Raw genomic sequence first — 22,773 nt, forward strand, 5'->3', positions numbered from 1 at the left:
GGCTCCCAGGACAGCAAGCAAAGGGCTCCACAGCTTAAGCTTTCTCTGCTTCAGGGAATCGCTTCTGACTGGAGACTGTGCCCACCCTGAGGGGAAGCGGTGAGCTCCCTTAGAACTCAAAAGGGGCACAATGGGACTTGTCGTTTTTTGGCTTCTACCCCCGGGACCTCTGGCCACCGGCTGCCTGTCCAGCCTGTGTCTCTGCCCAGTGGGGCTACATCTGGCACGGTGCTCAGGCCTTAAAGCCCACCAATCAGGCTGACCACGTGGACCCTCGGGGAGGCGTTGGGGACGGTTCAGCTGAGAGCTGGAGGGTCCAGACATCAAGCCTTGAGTGGAGGGAGCCACAGCCCCACGGCGCTTTGCTCACGAGCCTTTGTCTGGGCTGATTTATTTCTTCCCCCCGGTGGCCAAGAGAACAAAACCCTGACTTTGTCCTTCGGTTCTATTCTCATTTGGGGCTCGCGGATTGTGTCTGCTTCCCGGCCGTGGTCAGAGGGAGGAACTGCTCGACAGTGGCTTTTGCACATGGCACTGAAGGTTTTGATTAAAAAGGTGGAATAGTGGTGCTTTTTCTTCCTGCCAGCCAGACCTCACATCCACCCTCGAGTGAGGAAACTCTCTGTCCAAGGCTGCCGTTCAGGAAACTCCCTCCTTTGTCTTCTTGGTCGAGATGGTACAAGCAGGTTTCATTTCAAGCCAGGATTTGGGGTTAAAAGGAGCCCTGCCCCACCCGCCTCCTGCCAGTCCTGGTCCCCATCCCTAGAGTCAGGGGGGCTGGGCTGAGTTCGCAGAGCTTAGAAGCAGCCGACTTGAGAGGTGGCGGGGAAGGAAACGCAAGGAGAGAGGAAAGGTCTGGTGGCTCGGGTCTTGTTTGGGGGGTCCTCCCTGCCCTACCGCCTCATTTTATGCGTCGTGAACTCGTCCGGGTTATTGGCAGCAAGCGGCAGATGCCTAACTCCCAGTTGCTCAAACAAAAGAGGAATTTATGGGGAGGGTGGGGATATGATGAAATGAAACCGGAGGGAGACACAGCTGTGCTTGGGCCGAGGGACCCGGGCACCGGGATCTGCCCCCGAGAGCAGCTCCAGGTTCTCCCCCAAGCCTCCAGCCCACAGTTTCTGCCCGAGGCGGGCGCTCCCAACCAGTTGTAACTAAGAACATCTCGAAGAACTCCGGCCTGGTTGTCACAAAGGCAGGGTAGACCAGATGACCTCATAAGGGTATTACTACTTCTTCTTTTCTTTTTTTTAATTACAAAAGAAATTTTTTTAATGTTTATTTACCTTTGAGAGAGAGAAAGAGACAGAGCACGAGCAGGGGAGGAGTAGAGAGAGAGGGAGGCACAGAATCCGAAGCAGGCTCCAGGCTCTGAGCTATCAGCACAGGGGCTTGAAGTCACGAGCCGTGAGAACATGACCTGAGTCCGAAGTCTGATGCTTAACCGACTGAGCCACCCAGGCGCCCCTCATGAGGGTACTTCTGATAGACAAGACAGGGTTGCTCTCTGCTTCCCTCTTCCCTGCTATAAATGTGAATGTACACACACACGTTTATTCAGCAGATACATTGAGTACTATTGTGTGCCATCATCAGTTCATTTCAGCAGAGCAGAGCAGAGAGATAAACAGGTTTTGGAGGCAGCCAGGCCTGGATTTGAGTCTCAGGCCCACCTTTTGCCAACTGTTCCGTCTAGGAGCATGTAGGGGGTACTAGATGCCCATCTAGTATTCTGATTCTGGTAAGACAGGAATGACCAACTTCCCTGCCCTTCCAAGAGCTGTCTGTGGCTCGGTTTCCATGTCTACAACCCCAGAACAACAAGCCCCACCAAATGGCATTGTTCTGGGGAGCAACAGAAGTATAAATCTGTGGGAAAACTCACACCGAGGGGCCATACCTATCAGGCCGGCTTCCCTGGCAGGCGCCCACACCTCCTCTGGCCCTGGCCCTGCTGGAGGCCTGGCTCCTACCCCTACCCCCGCCCACAGCCAGGCCCTGGCAGCTCCGTGCGCAGGGCTTCCCGAGGCTGACGCAGATCCCCTCGGGAAGGTCAAGGGGTGGCCAGGGTACGGCCGTGGGCGCACCCTTCCCCTGTTCCCTTCCTGGAGGAGAAATGGGAAATGGGGGTCACCCCCCAAGAAACAGCTGTCTGCACCCTGGAATGGGCCAGACAGGCAAACCTCTAAGCAGCCCTTTCTGGAAGGCAGGGGGCCCTCCAGATGCCCTTTCCCACTCAGCTTTTCCTGAAAGCGGAGCCTGTCCACACTGGGAAATTGCAAATAGTTTACATGGGGAATGTCAGCTGCCCACATATGAAAATATACACATCATTAAGCCCTAAGTGCTTGCGTCTGGAGATAGAGCGGACAGTCTCCTGGGCTGACCTTTTGTTCACTGATGCAACCACTGCTAATGAGCACGGAGCTCCTCGGTGGGATGTTTTCATATGTTGAAGCGAAGCATATGTTGGCTATTAGCCTGTGTGTGTGTGTGTGTGTGTGTGTGTGTGCATGCGCACGCGCGTGCACACACACACACACGAGCACGTGTCTGTGTGGTACGTACAACACTGTATAAATAGTGTTTACCCAAACATGCAGAGTTCATTTTATCTCATTATCTAGCCCCCATGGACCTCTAAGACCAAAGTCACATCCTTCTCACAATGGCATTCTTGGAGGACATGGTGGTGTTTAGGAATAAGGCTCTTTGACCAGATTACCTGGCTTTGAATCCTGTCTTTGCTCCCATGCTAGCTGTGTGACTTTGGACGAGTTATTTAACTTCTCTGAGCCTATTTATGCATCTGTAAAATGGAGATTGTAATAATTAAAACCTACCTTGAGGGAATTTAGAACGATAACCCCATGTAAAGCTTCTAGGACTTAACATATAGTAGGTGCTCGGGAAATAGCAGTGGTGATGATGGTGACACTTCTTACTGGGAGCTGGGATTGGGTGGAAGATCTCTCCTGCTCAGAAAATCAACTTGGATGAGGTTGTATTGGAAGTGGGTCCTGAAGACTGGGTGGAATTTGGACATGTCCTGATGGGACAGGAAAGGCTTCTTCCAAGGGAATGAGCAAAGGTCCAGCAGTTAGAAAGCTAGAGCTTGCCCAGGAAGCGATGCATATGGGGTGAGCATCCATGAGCCAAAGGCAGGAAGGGGAAGCAGGTCAAGAAGGGCGTTTGGGTTCAGGACCAAGAAGGCAGTGGGCTCTGTCCTGTGGAGTGGAGACCATCTCTCCTGTGTGGTATGGAAAAACTCCCTTGGGGGCCATTGTGTCAATGCTGGAGCAAGCGGTAGCAGGTGCGAGAAGAGAATTCTTGAATGCAGGGCAGTGAGGTGGGGGATGGAGAGGAGGGGTGGGTGAGAGAGATACCAGGGCTGGCATTGCTGTATGTGCATGTCCCCTCTGTGAGGTGAGGGACAAGCTGGATCTCAGTGGGTCCAACGAGACCAAAGCTATGCCCTTCCCCTAGAGCTGGCTCAGGACCCCTGGTTTAGAGCCAGTGCAGCTCAGATCCACTCAGTCCGCTCAGATCTGCCATAGAGGACCTCCAGGTGTTACTGCTGGCTGTACCATGGGCCACAGTATGACCTTGGAGGGGTCTCCTTCCTTCTTGGGCCCTTGTCTTGTTAACACATCTATGCTATGAGAGGCTTGAACCAGCTAGACTCTGACAGGTCTTTCCAGGAAAGCCTTCTGTGATCACTTCCTCCTGTTCCACCTTGGGTCCTGAATCTGTGAACAGTGCAGGGCATGTGTTTCCAGAAGGCTCTGAGGGTGACCCCAGGGGCACTTCAGGATTATTGACAACTACTAAGGAGGTAGGGGAGGTAGTTCTGAAGGGCTTTTCACAGCCCAACCATGCCTCCATCCCTGGCTGCCTCCAGAGACACCAGCCACATACAACTGATCCCCTTTCTCACGTCTTTACACAAGAGACTTTGAAGCTGGGGGGATGCTTCAGGAACAAGGTTTTCAGACACGCGGAGTTCCTCACTCATGCGGGAAATGACATCCCTTCGTGTTGCCAGTTGTCACGATGCAGAGGGAGACAGCAGTGCCCAGGGGGAGCAGGTGCAGCCGCTGGGGCAGCCGACGGCAGGGCCCTCAGGGTGCCACCCTCGGGCTAACGATTCAGCAGTCCGCGAGAAACAGCCTCGCGGAGACGGCAGTGTGCCGTCAGCGTCGGCTCTTCCTGCTTTTTTAACATCTTCTAGATGAGTTCTCCTCACCCGGCGCACCCCCTCCCTGCTTTCTGCGGCCTCCTGGCCCTTGTCCGTGCCGTGCCAGCCTCCTCCACCTGCGTAAATCCGGCCTCTCCCTCAAGGTCCAGCTCTCGCCTTCCCTCCCCGGGGCTCCCTCCCGGGCCGATTTCTCATTGTCCCCCTCAACCGTTCCGGCAAGGGCTGCACGCCTCAGGTCTGAGATGAATCACTGGGTAATTATTTCAGGTGTGCCATCTGGCCTCCCTCTTCGGAGGCCGGGGAGGCTGGGCCCCCCGCGGGGTGAGGGCGCAGGGAAGCGCGCAGGAGGGGCTCCGTGGCGCCACCGTGTGGGCAGACTCCTGGGCGGGCGGAGGCTGAAGGACCTGGGCTGTGGAAGCAGAGCTGGGGTTGGGCTGCCCTGAGACTTCAGCAGCTCTCTGTGAAGTCACTGAGATGGGTGTTGGCGCCCCCCAAGAGGCAGAGCCTTGGGTGCGGTGGGTGATCAGCGGCTGCTTCCTGCACCTTGTACTGAGTAAAGCACCCTGGGGTGGCTTCCTGCCGAGGCCAGGCCCCTGCGTTCCCCACCACCATCTGTCCCTCTCTAGCCCTGCCTCAGTCCCTGAAATGCCCGGATTGTCCTGCCTCGGGTGTCGCACAGAAGGCCCTTAGGAAGCTGCAGTTATGACCTGGGAGGGTGGACCCCTGAGCAATCGCAGCGCCCAGTGGCCCTGGGGTAGTTCTAGACTTCCCGCGGGTATTTTGTTAGCCGGAAGTCACCCAAACCAAGTGTGGAGCGAAGGTGGGGAGTGGGGTCTACAAATGCAGCTTCAGGCCAAGTCCTCAGCTCTCCCACCCCCACCCCCACCCCCTCCCTCCTTCCCCTTACAACCTTCTCTTTAGAAATCCTGAGGCCTCCGGGGCATTGATTCGTTACTGGTCGTCAATACTGTGCCTCAGTGTTGCAGAGGCTACTCTGGAAGGAGCAGAGGGTAAGAGGAGTCTAGCTTGGGCCACCTGTCAGAATTTAGGGTCACGGGCAGCAGTAGAGGCAGCGTGACGGCACAGAGCACTCAGCCAGGGTGGGAACAAAGGGGAGGAGAGGGACCCACGGGACAGTGATGGTGCGAAGCCCACTGGCCCCATTCACCCCCTTCAAGGGTCTTCCCTCCCCGTGTTCAAAGCGGCAGGAGGGGCTCTGCTCGCTCTGCTGTGGTGCCCAGAGAAACACCCACGTGGCCTCCACCTCTTGCTGCCTGAGAAGGTGGGTTCTGGTTAGCACGGACGGCAGGAGCTGCCCGTATCCCCAGAACCCGTGGCGTAAGCATCAGGAACGGCAGAGAGTGAGTCTGGGCCACCAGGGCAGGAGGTAAGAAGGAGCAGATATTCTGAGGGATTTGGAGGGGCAGTTACCGCCCAGCACACACGTGCCGAGTCTGTCCCGCCAGCTGCGGTGCTGGCAGCCAGTCCCCAGCCAAGAGGGGCCCAAGTTCCTCTGTTACCGGAGATAGATTCAAGGTCAATTTCTCACTCCAAAGGAGGTGGAGCAGGTTCTTTCCCCTGGGGGCGAGGGGGGCTCTTATCCAGAGGCACAGAGTCACGGAGGGTGAATAAAGCACACCCAAGGTTTAATGCCCCCTCTCTTCGCCAGCAGCCTTGGGGGAAAACAGTGGGGAGGAGCCTTAGCCAAAGAGGGGAGCACAGTACAGATTCTGTTGCTCCGGTTGTGATTTCAGGGGCAGGACAGGTGCCCCGTGCAGCTTACAGTTCCTCAAGGAAGCTGAGTTCTTTCTTGTCAGTTGTGGGGTGGGGGGCGGGGGGTGGGGGGATGGAGAGCAGCCCCTGGCAAGCATAGCCATGTCCCCAAGGCATGTCTTGCTGTTTTAAGCTCTCCTAGGAGTTGGCCATGGAACACTCCTTAAGAGCAGCTGGGGGTCATCCTGACTGTCATCAGAGTGGGCTTTCTGGCAGGGCTGGGCATACGATCACATGGCGGTTGGCCAGCTGGTTAGCTTCAGTGCCCAAGACCATCAGGAGGCCAGGCATTCACGACAGGGCCTCCAGCAGAGAAACCCTGTCCCTAATTCCTTCTTCCTGTCCTCGGAAGGTGTACCACCAAGAGCTAATTCCACACCTTTCGCAGGAAACTTGATGCCTAGATTCACACTGCTGTGTTACAAATCAAGGCTTGCTGGCTGGAGCTACTTGAGGAGACCATCTGGTGACCAAAGAAATAAAGCATCACTTCAAAGTACTACTGGCCCCAGGGGACCTTTTAGCAGAGACCTCCATTAGACCTGCTCTCCTGGCCACTTTCAGCCCTGCAAATATCTAAGGACCATAGGGCCTTTTCTGTTTGATTAGAAATTAGGGGGACACCTTTGATATGGAGGAGGATGGCTCCCACCCTTCTCCCTGCCCTGACCTCTGCTTCATCCCAGAGGGACAGTTCCTGCAGAAAGGGCCACACTGCTAGCCGTAGTCCCCCTGCATCCCTGAGCCTTCTTACGGTGAGGGTGACATTCCTGTCCAGAGCCAACCTGGCCTTGAAGGATTCACCCCTCCCTTCCCCGGCCCCCCTCAAAGCCTCCTGGGACCAGAAAGGATTAGCTTCCTGGAATGAGATCTGAAACTGTGGAATTCTGTCTTCAAGCCACAGGGGGCGGATTGGGCTGTGGTTGCTCTGGGTGCCTGGGGGCACTTTGTCTTATGGGGTGTGTTAGACCTTGCCTGTGGACTGGGGAGAGCCTTCCTAATGTGTCTCCCTTGGAAACTGACTTCTCTGACCTGGAGGGGAAGGACCGATACCCTCCGATTCTACTGATGCAGGTTGCAAATGTCCCACTGAAATGTCCCCTAGGTGTCATTCTCCTGGTGGGTTTGGGTTTCGGCTCCCAGCTTAAACTGGCCAACAGCTTCTGATTCCCTTACTGGCAGAGGCGTTAGTCCCTGGAGTCACTTGAAAGGAGGGTTGGTGGGAATCACTTAATCTCTTCATGTTGAGCCAGAGACTGAGTTTAAACCCATGGTCGTTAAACCTACAAATTAACTCCTATTGGGGCTTTGGCCATGGGCAGCGTCCCCAGAGAGAGAGAGAGAGAGAGTAGTGTGACCTCACACACACAGCTGGGTCACCTCTAGACCCTGCACGGCCCCTCCCATCTTCTTAGGAAGGAAGCAGAGTGCGGTCATCCAGGCATGTGGAAAGATCCATGAGGAGTGGGAGGTCTGAGCCCAAACTCTGCTTGGTCTCTGACCCTGTCTTCCATGAAGCCTTTCCTAGATGACCTCGCCCCTTAATGATCTCCTTCTCTGAGCCCAGGAGCTCGTTGCCCTGAGCTGTATCATCCTCCATTTCAGTTTTTCCTGCCTCTGCTGGAGGGCTGCACAGTGCCCTGCTCATCCTGAGGGCTAAGGGACTCCTGGGAGATGGGGGAGTGAGTGGGAGGAGCACAGGGGGCCCAGACATGCCCCCACCTTCAACCACACTCGCTCTAGACCCACCCACCCAACCTGTGTTCAGATCGCCTGTCTGCCACTTATTGGCTGGGTGACCTTGGGCAAGTGACTTAACCTTTCTGAACCTCAGCTTGCTCATCTGTGAGATGAGCATTATAATAGTATTTACCTCACAGAGTCTTAACAGAGATTAGATGAAATAATGCATATAAGGTATTTCTCACAGTGCCCGACCAGAGTTGGCTTTCAGTGGAGGCAAACCAGGGCTACCCATTAAGTTATTTCCACTGATTTTAATTTTTTTTTTCAACATTTATTTATTTTTTGGGACAGAGAGAGACAGAGCATGAATGGGGGAGGGGCAGAGAGAGAGGGAGACACAGAATCGGAAACAGGCTCCAGGCTCTGAGCCATCAGCCCAGAGCCCCACGCGGGGCTCGAACTCACAGACCGCGAGATCATGACCTGGCTGAAGTTGGACGCTTAACCGACTGCGCCACCCAGGCGCCCCCTCCACTGATTTTAAATACTGGATCTGTAGATAAATTTCATGTGGAAGAGGAAAAAATACGTTTGCTAGTAAAAAAGAAAAAAAAAAAAGTTTGAGAGCCATTGAGTTCAATCAGCCCCTTTTATACATCACCACAGATGCCCAGAGAGAACTTCCCCATTAGGGTATTGCCTGATTTCTGTGTTTTCTGTCTTTACTGGAGAAAAAGTGATTTATAGTTGAGGGCTACCCTGGCTTCACCTGTTAACACCCTCATAATGTGCCCGACACCAGCTTCAGCCACTGCTGGTGAGGGTGGATCCTCCCTGGGCGGAGTCGGGTGACAAGACGGGCAGAGCGGACTGCATGCAGGTGGGCAACTCAGGTGCCTCTTCTGAGGTCCAGGAAATGGTGGTTCCCCCCCATGACCGTCCCGCCCAGCATCTCTGAGTCCTCCCAGATTCGAGTCGCATCCTGGCACAACACCTTGTTTCACGTGATGTAGTAGGGACACCAGCCCTGCACCGGGCCCTTCAAACCAAGGCTGCCCAGCCATCAGCTCTCTTGAAGCAAATTTGCCTGTGGCCTCTGGGTATTGTTTTAGGATCCGATTGCTCTGAAGTAGCCCGGAGTTACTGATCCCCAAGAGATTCAGCTGCCAGAATTCCCAAGAAAGTTCCCCAAGTCTTAGATGCAGCCCTGCCCGCCCCCCCTCCACAACTATCAATTCCTGAATCTTGAAAGACCCACAGAGCATCTCTGCAGCAGCCCTTTCCTGTAACAGAGGAGGAGACAGAGGCACAAAATGGCCAATGGCAGAGGGTGGACCGGTGTGTGGGGCTCCCATTTCTCTGTCTTGGGCTCCTTCTGCAACATCGAGCATCATTTCTGCAAAACGAGCATCAGAAGCCAATACGCTACAGGCTGCTTTTCTGCAGTTCCACTTATCAATATTTTTAGCTAGGGAGGGAGGTATGGCCAGGGACAGAAGGGGAGGCAAGGTGGGAGAGAACCACAACCTCCCAGGACTGGTGATGGCAAACAAGCCTGCTGTGTGGTGTAATTGGGTGCGCCCACGGCATTTGCCGTCACTGCGGCCAGCCCCCCCCCAACATCTAAGGCTCCCCCACATAGGGGCCCTCCTCCAGAGGGGGCAGGACCTAGGAGAGAAGAAAGAAGGAAGGAACTCAGGAATGTGGGCTTTCAGAGGCTTGATGAATAGAAAATGAGCCACTGATTTCGTTCATCAGGACCCCTTACTGCCAGCGCCCCTCACATGGACCCCCCCCACACACACACACAGACACTGCCCAGTGGGCTTAGCAGGGAAATCAGCTCCATAGTCGCATTTCAGTAGCTGAAAGGAGAAAGCAGGCCTTTCCAATTTCAGCATCTTTGGGGGAGAAAGGTGTATTTACTTCCCCTCTGTCTGAGCCCGCTCCTGGCAATTTTCTCAAATATCCCTGCCATTTGTTAAAAACCCAGCTTGTGGCCCAGCTGGTGCACGAACAGCTGATGGAGGGTGAATGGTCGCGGGAAGAGGGAAGGTGAGGCCGCCTTCTGGTGGTCCCAGCACCTTCCCAGAGCTGACCGCTGCTCTTGGGTGCAGAAACTCTCAGAACTGTCCTTTCAAGCTGAAACGCTGAGGCCACACACAGCTTCACCTGGAAGGAGAAGGAAATGACGGCGGTGATGTTTATTGCACATCCTCCACCAGGTGTCACATCTGGGCCACATGCCGGAGCCAGAGGTTTCACTGATTCTCTTGGGGAGACACTCTTATTCCTGATAATCTTCCCGATAACAGGGGGCTGAGTCCAGACCAAGGTCCCACAGCTACAGGTGGCAGATCTGGGATCCGAACCCCCGTCTGTTAGTTGAAGCTGTGCCCGCCGAGCACCCTTCCCCGGGCGCTGTCCTTTTGCTGGCCCTTCTGCCATTCCAGACCCTGTCACGCAGGCCCTGAGGACTGGGCAGGTGTTCCCCTTGCCTGCTGAGCAGACAGGCCCAGCACGGGCAGGGGTCATCAGCAAGGTCACAGGGGGCTCCCCGACAAGCCAGGCCTCGTTGCACAGCCCCGTAACCACGAGCTCTCACACATCTCGTTTGAGTCTGACCACAAGCCCGGGACACAGGGACATCATTATCCGTGTTCTGCAGAGGAGCCAAGTGACCACACTGCGCGTGGCCCAGGGCCAAGTGGCGCTCTGCTCCTGCCCCTCACTGACGCCCCCCTCTTCTCTTCCTCCAGTCCCCAGTCTTCATAGCCCAAGTTGGCCAGGACCTGGTCTCCCAGACGGAGGAGAGGCTCCTACAGAGGCCCTGCAAGGAAGTCTTTTCTGCCTGTGCACAGTAAGTGCTCGCTCCCTCCCCAGACCGAGCATCGGGGCCCTTCAGCCTCCTCTGGGCAGCCACACAGCCTCCCCCCCGCCACTGACAGAGGCTGCCTCTCCCCCACACCTGGCGTGCTGGGCACCAGGGCAGGGCTTCAGTGCCCGGGGGCCCCAGCCAAGCCACCCAGCTGTTTGTATACTTCTTATGAAGGGAAAAGATACCAAAGTTCCAAGTCCAAAGAAAACATCTGCCTCAAAGGGTGTTGAAAGCAAGTGGTCTCCAGGCTGTTGAGACAGAGGAATGTGTAAAAACTTGACCCCGTCTGGGTGGTTTGGAAGTCCTTCCCGGCCCCCAACCCCCACTGCTGCCACCAACCAGAGCTGGGTGGTGCTGCTGCAGGAAGGGGGGCTACAGGCCGCCTTCTCAGTCACCCCATCACCTTGTCTGCAGGCCATACAGCGATCCTGACGCAATAGCAGACAAATCGGTGCATGTGCTGTTGGCCAGGCACCAATGAAGTCCCCACTGGTCCCTCACACACGTACTATGAAGGCCTGAGCCACTAGGCACACACACGTTCATGTGTCCACATGTGTACCCTTCCGCATAAGCCAGTATGTGCACCAAAATCTTCTGGAGCCTCATCACCTCTGGATGAGTCTGGGGACTTGCTGTGCGCCCTTGGTCAGCCTTTGTACCACAGACAACCAGGCACCTGCTGTGTGTCTGACACCTAGCACAGGGGGTACCATGGTGAGCAAGAACCCAGTCCCAGCTTTCAGATAGCTTACAGCCAGGCAGGAAAACCAGTGCCCCTGTGCACTGTGGGAAGAGCCGGGAGCACCATCATGAGAATGGACATTTGGGGAGGGCCAGCTGGGGACCCAGCCCTGGTAGGTGCCAGGGAGAGACCCCCCATAAGCAGAAACAAACGTGGTTGCTGTCCTCTTGGAGCTGGCTGAGGGTTAGATCTGACAGTGGGTGAGGTCCCTGGGCTCTCACTGTGACCCCGAGGGAGTGGACAACCTGGTTCCCTACACTGGCCCCTGCTGTCATGTCTTGCGGGACACAGTGTCCCACATGCCTCTACTGTATATGCCCCGCACTGCACCCCCCCTGCCCTGCCGCAGCCATCTGCAGGTCCCAAGTGCTTGGGCTACACTTGGTCAGCATTGCCACTTTTTTTTTTTTATTTGAGGGAGAGAGGGAGAGAGAAAGAGAGAGCCCAGGCTGCACACACCAGTAGAGGAAAGGGGGAAAGAGAATCTCTGAGCGCAATGCAAGTCTCCATCCCATGACCCTGGGATCATGACCTGAGCTGAAATCCAGAGTCAGGCGCTCAACTGGCTGAGCCACCCAGGCATCCCAACGTTGCCACTTTTTAAAGGGAAGAAGCACATCCATCCCTGCCTGCAGCCAGTTTCAGAACCCTCCCTCCAGGCCTGGCCCGGAGCAGGCGACCAGGAAATTCAGCTGTGGAGATGGAAACTTACCAGGGGCTTCACTGGTCCTGGACCAGATCCAGAGCCTGGGATCTCAGGGGCTGCATCCCTGCTCTGCCCCTACCCCCCACACACCCCTGCACCCCGTTAAGTATTCCTCTGTCCTCATTGCAGCTCAAGAGCCCCTTCTTGGGGTGCCTGGGTGGCTCAGTCAGTCGGTTGAGCATCCGACTCTTGATTTCAGCTCAGGTCATGATTACATGGCCGGGGGTGGAGGGTGGACCTCACTTAACCCTCTCTCATGAGCACATGCCTCTGCAGCGGTTTATTAGATGTTTGTTACTTGCTGGTTGTGTCCCACATCGCGATGCCAACTTCGTGCTCACGGCTGTACCCCAGGCCTAGAGCAGTGCTGTGGCAGGTACCCAGTAAGTGTTTGTAGGATCAGCCCATCACTTTGGCAGGATGCTGGGCCTCTGAGGCTGCTGGTTAACCTGCTGGATATATGGCTCCGCCCATCTGCTTAAGGTCAGGATTATAAAATGTTTGTTGGTTCCCTCCGAGCTAGGTCTGTCCACGACTACCTGAAGGGCGAACCATTCCATGAGTATCTGGACAGCATGTATTTTGATCGCTTTCTCCAGTGGAAGTGGTTGGAAAGGTGAGTGCTCCCCTTGTACACCCACCTACAAGTGTGTGCCAGGGTGGGGGGCAGGGGGCAAGAGTACACGCCTGTCACCTGAAAACCCACATACAAATCCGTTACCTCCATGGGTCCATGGTTCAAATAAAATTAGCCATCTTCCTCCCGTTGCTCAAGTTCTTGGCTATTCTTCTAGAAACGCTCTGTTCTTATTAAAGGTACACGCGATTCACACCCTCATACGTGCATACATACTTATCCTTATTTTTTTGGTTCACTGTCTTTGGGAATTCTTCCTCTGCCAGTGAATAAAGAGCTGCCATATTTTTGGACGAATTACACATCCCTTATTTAGCCCAATCCCCTGTTGATGGACATGGAGGTTGCTCTCAATTTTGTGTACCATCTTCCCTAAATAATGAATAGCTTTATACATATGTCTTCCTGCCCTTTCGCAAGTACGTCCATAGCAGAGGAATGTCTGGGTCACAAAGCATTGCTTTTAAACCACGAGGGACTGCTAGATTGCCCTCCCAACAGCTGCCCTCGTCTCCAGTTCCGCCAGTGCCCCAGTGCCCTCTTCCCTCTCAGCTTCATTAACACCAGTCTCATGCCTTCCCATGTGAGCATCGGGCTTTCCTTCTTGTTTATGTTCTCATCTCTGATAACGGGTGAGACCAAGCATCTTTTCCTGTTTTACTTGCTGCCTTTCTGCTGCAAAGTGCTCTCGCAGACATGGCGGTGGCTTGGCCTGACAGCTGCGGCCTCCATGTGACCGATGAGGAGGGAGACCCACAGAGAGGGCGTGGTTGGCCTCGTCACACAGCAGGCGAGCAGTGCAGCCGAGGGGGACTCCCAGCACCAGGCTCTGCCTACCATGTTGTTGCAGGATTTGCAGAACGGGGCGATGCCTACGTTGTATCCGTGCTGAGCTCAGCTGCGGGACGAGGGTGGGAGCATCCCCTCCCACAGCCCAGGGTTCCCTGTGCCAGAGTTCCGACGCTCATGGGTATCTGGGCACGTTTTGGTTAGAAGGCAAGGAGCCATCTTGCTTCTGTGTGTCACCACCTTTGCTGGCCAAGTGCCCTACAGACTCTGAGGAAGCCGCAGGACAGGAACGCCCTAGAAACCCCATTCATGACCCTTCCCTTCCCACTTCAGGAAGCCCAGAGGAAAACACCCTGTTCTGTACCACTGGGGGGGGCATTTCTTTCCACCCCCACTGGTGGGAATTGACAGTGGAACAGGGGACAGTCTTCTCTGTTGGCCACTCACTGCCACTGGCCCCCTCGCACATGCACATCATGGCTCCAGGAGAGCCAGAGAAGTGAGGGGTCAGTGCAGACATCCTGCGGAGGGCCCCAGAGCCACAGTCTGGGTCTGAGTCCCGGCTCGACCGTCTCCAGAGGGACCTCAGGAAGGGTTGCTCACCTCTCCCCTCCGCAGTCTCCTTATTCGAAAAATGGGGATAATAATAGTGCCTGCCTTTGTAGGCTTGGGTGGGGATGAGATGAACTAAGCATAGTCCACGCCTAGAATAAGGCAAGTGCTCCAGAAAGGTCAGCCGTCTGGCCCCAGGAAGTCAAACTGCTGGATGCGGTTGTTGTGGTTACCGTTGAGGTCATCAGTGTCACTGTGGCCGTCATCCTCAAGCTTCTGATATGGGAAGGAACAGCTGGCCCTTGTGTTTCTGATGATCACAGGAAAGTCTGGTGGGGACGTAGTCATCGTGTCCCCTCGCCCCGCCCCAGAGCCCTAGGCTGTGTGCCACACGACCCGATCTGTACCCACCTTCCCAGGGTGGCAGTGTGGGTGTGAGACACGGGATGTGGGCTCTGCAACATCCTTCTTGGGATCCCGGCTTCGACACCACCACCACCCCCCTCATGACCTGGGGCAACTCACTTCCCTTCTCAGAGCCTCGGCATTCTCGCCTGCAGAGGGGGGGACAGTCCCACCTCCTGAGGCAGGCGTGAGGATCACATTAGTGTGCATGCAAGGTGCTTCAAGCAGCGGGGACTGTTGCCATAAAGACCCCCAGAGGAGACATGTCCTTTATTCCTGGAGTTTTAGTAGGGATGTCTGACTACATCAGCCTACAAAGCTGCCTTTTCAGTATCTCCATTTTACTGAAGACACAAGCCTCAGAGAGGTTGATCGATTGACCCTGGCTCACGCTCAAGGGCCTGGCACGGCTGGAACCTGAACCCAAGGTTCTTGATCCAGTCCTTCACCCAGTCTCACTCCACCCAGCACTCTGTTCCAATAGAATCCTTTAGCTGTGGCCACTGGCTTGCATTTTACTTGTCTGTACTGAACACTCGAAATGGGGAAACAGACTTTTTGAATCCGTGCGCTGGCTGCAAAGAAGTCAGGCCCTTTTGTGGGCGTTAAGTTGTTGAAGCCGGTAGGGCAGGACTGGCCTAGAAATGCCCCAAGTGACTGACAGCAGCCTGCTTCCTCCCTTTCCTTTTTTTTTTTTTTTTTTTTTTGCTAACAAGATCATGGCCTGTTGGTGCTGCCCTGTTGAAATATTAAAGGGATTTTTTTTTTTCCCTCCCAAGGTTAACCAAGAAATTCCTCGGAAATTGTATTACACTCATTTCCCCTAGCAGAGGAGCTCTGTGGTAATGTCGACCGACTGTTTGTTCTCCATGTATCGTAAACTGTTAGGCCCGGGCGCCTTCATGTGGTTTCGAGGGCGGCTGTGGAAAGGCTTCCCAGGGCCACATGGCGGGTGCAGCCGTATGGCAGGCCTCGCTGCAGCCCGTTTGCTCGCGTGCAGAAGGATATGGGGCCGGGGAGAACCCTGCGGAGGGGCGGCCCTGTGCTCCCAGCAGGGTCGGGCCCCGCTTCCTAAAGAAACAGAAGAGAGAGTGGGTCAGGGCGTGTGAACTCCAGGCAGAGCCCTGGCGTCTCAGGACTGTCCTGAGAGAAGTGTGGTGCCCAGGACCTGAAATCCAAATCCTCCTCAGGACCCAGCAGCCGGAAAGGTTTCCACAGAAGCTTCATTCAGGAGCTGCTGGGTGAGCAGAGGCTCACTGGTCTTTCCCAAGCTGACCCAATTATTTGGGCCAATTCAGTCACACCCCGGCCTCTGCCCTGGTCCGGCCTCTGGGGTGGGGTCGGATGCTCAGAAATAGTCCTGGAGCTCCAAGAGCTAAGTTCAGCATCCTAAAAGTGGGTTGTTCTTTAGCCGCTCATGGTCCAAGGACACTCAGGTTTTTCCATATCTTCGCCGTTGTGAATAATGCTGCCAGGAGCACGGAGGGAAAGTGTGGCAAATACATACGACGGAATATTATTCAGCCTTCAAAGAGAAGGAAATCCTGCCATTTATGGTAACGGGGGGGGCGGGGGATGCCCAGAGGACATTACACCAAGTGAAATAAGGCAGACACAGACAAATACTGCCTGATCTCACTTATATGTAGAATCTAAATAACGTCAGAGTCCTAGAGGCAGAGTAGACTGGTGGTTGCCAGGGGCTGGGGGTGGGGGAAATGGGGAGACATGTAGGTCAAGGGGTGTAAAGTTTCAGTTCATCGTGCGAGATGAATACGCTCCGGAGATCTGATGTACAGTGAGTAACACTAGTTAACGGTACTGTATTGTGTGCTTGAAATTTGCTGAGATGGTAAATCTTAAGTGTTCTCACCAGGGAGAGAGAGCGAGAGAGGAAGAGAAAAAACGGTAACTACGTGAGGTGACAGAATGTTGGTTAGCTTGATCGTGGTGATCGTTTCACATGTACGTGCATCGTTTGTGTACGTGCGTCAAAACACCAAGTTGGATGCCGTTTGTCAGTTATACCTCAGAAAAGCTGGGGTGGCGGGGCGAAAGGAAGCTGGTTATTTTTAACCAAACAGGCCAGTGATGAAAAAGCCCAAGCTGTCTGCACCATGGGGTTCTTCGAGGCAATTTTAGATGACTGATTATTTACTCTGTGAAGTCCCACCCTGGCCTCCTAGAGGGCCTGCCTGATTAGACAGCATAAATGGCCTCAGCTAATTAAAATGGGGGGTCAGGAGACACAAAGCGATGATTACTTCATAAATCCCGCTTTGGGCAGACAGGACCGTCTAGTGTTCTGGAGCTCAGGGGGAAATGTGATAAAGGGACCCTCGGGGGTGGAAAGGCTGGGGACCGGTGGTAAAGGATGACCAGCAGCCTTTCTCCCTGGGGACCGGAGGTGGGCAGGTGGGCGAGATGTGCAGGTGTGGGGAGGACTGCTGTGCCCTCCCTGGGACACTGAACCTCTGTGGCTCCTGGGCCCCTCCCTTCTCCCTGCAGAGAACACAGCTTCTTTCTGAGCTTAGCCACCTGATTTTCACTGGGGAGAGAGAGGGGAACCACACGGAAAGTGTGGTGAAGCAGCTTTAGCGCACATCTCCAGGCCTCCACTCTTCCCTCCAAGCCGGCGAGGACTGGCAGGTGTCCCAAGCCGCAGGGGGCCGAGGGCGGGTGGCCGGGGATGTGAACACCCAGCCGTGGAGCCGGTCCTTGGGGGTCCCACCCACAGGGAGGATTCCTGGCTCGGTCGGGAAGCTGTGCGATGTTGCTGCTGTTGATTTCTTGTGGATTCTGCATCTCTGCACCCTGAGAGCCATGTTGGATTCTTGCTTTTTTCCAGGCAACCGGTGACCAAGAACACTTTCCGGCAGTACCGAGTGCTGGGAAAAGGGGGCTTTGGGGAGGTGAGTGAACGTCCACGTCTTTGGAAGTTCCCAGACTCTGTCACTGTTTTTGTCCCTTCCGGAGGCACCTACAGTGCCCTGCGCCCCCTGGTGGAGAGGGGGTGTGGGGCGTAGGACCTGGAGGTGCCACCAAGGTGAGACACGAGGCTGTGCCGCAGGGCCCGTGGGACAGAGGTCCTCTTGGAACCAGCCTCAGTCAGGGTTTGAGTCTGAAGAGGAGAAACGGGTGTTCTTAGCTGTCTTTGGAGGGAGGAGTGGCCAGATGCTGCTGTTAATAGGTGCTGTTGTATTTCGTCTGATGTTCCCAGACTGGGAGGCAAGCCTTGTTATTCCCATTTTAGGGATGAGGGAAGCTGAGGGTCAGAATGGTTGATGACCCGGGCCAAGGTCACACAACCAAAGAGGCGTGAAGTCCAGAAGACGAGACCCCAAATGCCCCGGCTCCCGTTCTGCTGAGTTACAAAGTCGGGGTTGTTAGGGGTCCGACACCAAAACAAGCTTCCCTTACCAGCAGCTGGTGCCTGGAAGTCCCCAGTTAGCAACGGCCGCATCCGGTTGGAAGCGTGGGACGGAGAAAATCTAGTTGCCTCTGAGAGAGGGACAGTACTTTAGGCCTTGGCCAGTCCTCTAAACATCTGCGTAAATGGCTGATGGTGCACCTTCAAGGGCCAGGATTCATGTGAAGGACGAAGGAGGGAGGGTAAGGGGGCACTAAAGCCAGATCTTGAGGGCAGGGCCTGGGGCAGGGGTGGGTCCAAGGCCAGGCATCCTTGGGCCCCCGAGACTGGGAACACCCTTAGGCGTATCAGTTCCCAGCCCTGCAGACCCAGCCACGGAAGAGCCTGGGGCAGACCTCCACCTGTTCCATACCTTTGTCGTCTTTCTTGCACCTCAGGTCTGTGCCTGCCAGGTCCGGGCCACGGGTAAAATGTACGCCTGCAAGCGCTTGGAGAAGAAGAGGATCAAAAAGAGGAAAGGGGAGTCCATGGCACTCAACGAGAAGCAGATCCTAGAGAAGGTCAACAGCCAGTTTGTGGTGAGTGTCCAGGCCCCAGCGACAGGCCACCCTTCTGGTGACCAGGGCTTCCGTGCCTAGGGAAGGGAGTGGCCGTCCAGTGTGGCAGCAATGAGCTGCGGAAAGGCAGCCAGGCATTCCCTCCATCACGAGGCTACTCGTGGTCAATTGTGGCTGCCCTGGTCCTGTCACTAGAACTGGCCTGGCTCCCCTCTGTGTGGGACCATGGCCTCTGTTCTCCGGGACCACCTGGGAAACTCCTCAGGGGACAAAAGCAGCCCACCTTGGGCCCGGCCAAGGAGCTTTGTTTCCACAGATCCCTGTAGGCTGGTTTCATCACAGGGGAGACCTAAGCGTCAGTATCCTGGAGAGCCTCCATCTTGTTTATGTGCCTTGTGTCACCATGACCAGGCCAGGCTCTGCTGCAGGAACTAACCCCCAGCTCGAAGTAGCTGGAAACAACACGGGCCAGCGTCACACACGTAGGGTCCAGCCAGATCCGGCCACCCTCCCCCACCTTACGGCTGCCGCACCTGGAGTCTTGAAAGCGTGTGCGGGGAGGGGGGGCTTGCCCAGGGACCCTCACTGCCTCAGCTGCAGGAACATCCCTCACTCCGCCCACAGGCTGTTGGCCAGAACCAGTCCCTGCAAGGGACAAACCAGCTGCAGGGAGGTGTGGAAGAGTACGTGGGTGTTTGGTCAGCTCGAAATGCCTCTGCCACACGTCACTGCAAAAAACAATATATATGTACAGGGTCGACACTCAAACAGCACAGACAGGCTCAAACTGAAAACAAAAGCCTCTGTCTTTGGGTAGCCATTCCAACATGTCTGATTCATGTATGGGCTTTATTATTTTTAGCCAGGGGAGTCCTACCAGACATCTTTCGCTGCAGTGATTTCCCCTTAAATTGTAGGTCTTTTCCTGTGGCCAGATCTACGGCGGCACCTCTTTTTTTCACGCCGCACACCATCCCCTGCGACACGGCAAAGAGATAAACCATAAGCTGTTCAGCCCGTCCCCACAGATACAGATGGGTTCTGGTCTCCAAGCCACTGCGAGCAAGGCTGCCGTGTCACCCCTTGAACATGCCTTTGGCACATCTCCGTGTGTCCGTAGGATGTACTCCCTGTGGAGGAAGGCAGTGTCAGAGGGTGTGCGCGTTTTCCATTTGGAAGCAGTTCCCAGATGGCTCTCCGTGAAGGTTGTGCCAGCTAAACGCCCACCAGCTGTGTGGGAGCGAGAGAGGCCACCAACCCAGTGCTTCAGTCATTCCCCGGAGGGTGTGGTTCTGTAAGGCGACGCTCAGAGGGGACGGGAGCGTGCATTCTCCCCGTCATTTCAGGCTGCCCTCGGCTGCCGGCCCCATCCTGGGCAGTGTGATGGTGCTGTGCTCCCACCAGCTGGCATTTTGGCCCTAGGCCTCTTTGAGGCCAGAACCTTCCTCTCTGCTGCCGGCTCCCTTCAATTGGGACCATAGGTCACTGCCTCAGTGCTGCCTGTGGAACCCCCATCATTAAAGGAAGGGGCAGCACTGGCTCTCATAGGGGTTGGTGATGGTGGGTCCTCCTCCGGGGAGAAGGGCCGTGTGCCTGATAAATGGGGTGGCACATCATCAAGGACCCAGACCGCCTTCCACCGTGCCCTGCCCCCTGCCCCTGGCAGGGAGCCCCCGTAGTGCCCTCCAGGAGCCCCTCCTTGGTGATCGTAGGCAGGTGTGGGAGGGAGGGCCAGCTCAGAGGCTGGCACCCAGCACAGTCCCCAGAGCCCTCCTGCTCGGCTCCTGTTCTGTTTCCTTCCCTCAGAAATAATTCCCATCGTTCCTGACTTTTGCATCCGAGTTTTATGGCCCAGCCTGTCCCCAGCCTGGTCCGTGGTGGCCAGATTTCATCTGTATTGGCTCCCTAAGCGGAGAGGGACGAGAACCACCCAGCGTACTTTGCCTCAGACCCAGCCCTGCCGCCTCTCCCGCAGTCTCATGGCCTGCATCCATCCTTGGGCAGCTAGTCCGCACCGGCAAGGAACTAGGTCCTGCCTGTTGATGGTCCCTTTGACCGGATGTGTCCTGCGTGCAAGAGGAGGCAGTCTTTGCCAAACTGCGCTCCACTTCACAGAGTCCCACTGGCCACCTCCACAGCCTGCTCCCAGCGTCCCCGTGACAATGAGACCCCAGCCCAAAAGGCATCTGGGCCCCGCTTTTCTTAACTGGCCAGCTAAGGCAACCCACAGTTTTAACTAAATGAAGCAGGCACGTGCTTTTGTCTGTGTAAACGTACAGGCACCATCTGTCAGGCTTCCCGAAAGGGCCGAGTACCAGCCTGCCCTCCCCCGCTTTGCCTCCTCGCCTGGAACCGCCATATTGGAAGGTCCGAGTCCTTCGTCAGCCAAGAGGGGCAATGGGCAGCGGTGCCGTGAGGCTGCCCGGGTGCAGGGCGGTGGCACGAAGCTGCTGAGAGCCCCCCCCACTCCGGCCCTCCCCCTCCAGCCTCAAGGACCCTGAGGAGGAAGAGTGGAAGCGGATAGCGGTGGCTGGAACCTCACCGCAGGGCTGTCTTGTGCTCCCAGGTCAACCTGGCCTATGCCTACGAGACCAAGGACGCGCTGTGCTTGGTTCTGACCATCATGAACGGGGGTGACCTGAAGTTCCACATCTACAACATGGGCAACCCTGGCTTCGAGGAGGAGCGAGCCTTGTTTTACGCGGCAGAAATCCTCTGTGGCTTGGAAGACCTCCACCGGGAGGACACCGTGTACAGGTGAGCGGGCTCGCCGCCTGGTCCCGCCACCAGCGGCTGAGTGGGGGCTGACCTTCCACACCCGGGGTCAGGCAGGGACCCCCGCCCTGGGACTCGGGGCCCGGCCGTCACCAGAGAAACTCACGCCCTGGACCACCTAAGTGAGGCGGGCTGCTTGGGGGGCCAAGTGTATGAGGTGCTAGTCCTTCAGAGTTGATGAGGATGGGCCAAGGCCACCGGTGCCTTCCAGCCCGGCCCGCCAGAAGCTCGGTGAGCCGGTCCCAGAAAGACAGCAGGATCGTCACCACAGCAGCACGGACCTCGGTCCATCCCATATTGTTTGACTTTATGGGTTCCACAAGCAGTGGTTTTCAAACTTTTCTCACTGCCCCTCTCAAGGAAATTTGAAAATCTGTGTGCCCTCATACATCAAGGACACATCCTAAATAGTGTATCATTCGTTAAAACAGTGGCTGATATTTTGAAGCTCAGCAATTAACATCGCATTTTTGAAGGTATCCAGTGGAATCTAATTGCTACAGCAAATGGATTTCCACCAAAAATGCATGACGGGGTGCCTGGGTGGCTCAGTCTGTTCAGCGTCCCACTCGAGCCGCTTTCGGCTCAGGTCCCGATCTCACAATTCGTGAGTTCAAGCCCTGCATTGGGCTCCGCACTGACGACAAGGAGCCCGCTTGGGATTCTCTCTCACCCTCTCTCTCCTCCCCTGCATATGCGCTCTCTCTCAAAATAAATAAATAGACTTAAGAAAATAGTTTCTTTAAAGTCAAAACGCCTGACAGGGGTGCCTGGGTGGCTCAGCCGGTTAAGCATCTGACTTTGGCTCAGGTCATGATCTCACAGTTCGTGAGTTCAAGCCCCATGTCGAGCTCTGTGCTGACAGCTCAGAGCCTGGAGCCTGCTTCCGATTTGGTGTCTCCCTCTCTCTGTCCATCCCCCCCCCCAAAATTAAATAAACATTAATAATTAATTAATTATAAAAAATCCATGAAAACTCTTTAGAGGTGAGGGATCTATCACTCTCTTCCCCACTCCCTTCCTCCCCCACAGAATGTTATTATAACATCATCTCTTTTTTGGCCTAAAAGTCTATCATTGAGCAGCATGTGGACCTGAAATGGATGGATATATATAAGATTTTTATTTTAATTTCCTTTCACCATAGGCTCTCAGTGTTAAAATAACTTGTGTTAAGTTGCCATTGTAACGATTTTAGTAGAACCCATTTCTTTTTTTTTAATTTTTTTAAATGTGTATTTATTTTTGAGTGGGGGGAGGGGCAGAGAGAGAGAGGGAGACAGAGCACCAGCAGGGCAAGGGCAGAGAGAGACAGAGACACAGAATCTGAAGCGGGCTCCAGGCTCTGAACTGGCAGCACAGAGCCTGACTTGGGGCTCGAACTCACGGACCGCGAGATCATGACCTGAGCCGAAGTCGGACACATAACCGACTGAGCCACCCGGGTGCCCCTAGTAGAACCCATTTCTGATTGGGGTCCTGGAGCAGGACACCATAGCAATCAGAGCGAGAAGGAGCCTGCTTTTCTTCTGTCAGTTGGAATCTGCCCATTGAGAAAGGGCACGTGGTGGGGAGATCCCAGAGAATGCCAGGACAGGGCCTTCTCAGGTTAGAGGTCTAGAAATACACGTTCTTGAAAACCTCAGCCCACAGAGAACCCCCTGAGCTGTTCCCACAGACCCAGTGGACACACACACCCCAG

The 22,773-nt window shown here is 55.3% G+C and overlaps 1 protein-coding gene across 1 annotated transcript in view; it reads left to right on the forward strand.

The window, feature by feature from the left end:
- Positions 1-22,773, forward strand: part of GRK5 (G protein-coupled receptor kinase 5) — a 217,969-nt gene that overhangs the window by 174,785 nt on the left and 20,411 nt on the right. Inside the window, exons 5-9 of the mRNA XM_043597688.1 lie at positions 10,417-10,517; positions 12,510-12,602; positions 17,218-17,281; positions 18,177-18,317; positions 20,863-21,053. Coding sequence (XP_043453623.1) covers positions 10,417-10,517; positions 12,510-12,602; positions 17,218-17,281; positions 18,177-18,317; positions 20,863-21,053 — 590 coding nt within the window. The remainder of the gene's footprint in view (positions 1-10,416; positions 10,518-12,509; positions 12,603-17,217; positions 17,282-18,176; positions 18,318-20,862; positions 21,054-22,773) is intronic.

This window comes from Prionailurus bengalensis, chromosome D2 (assembly GCF_016509475.1).
Source record: "Prionailurus bengalensis isolate Pbe53 chromosome D2, Fcat_Pben_1.1_paternal_pri, whole genome shotgun sequence".
In the NCBI taxonomy this organism is placed as follows: domain Eukaryota; kingdom Metazoa; phylum Chordata; class Mammalia; order Carnivora; family Felidae; genus Prionailurus; species Prionailurus bengalensis.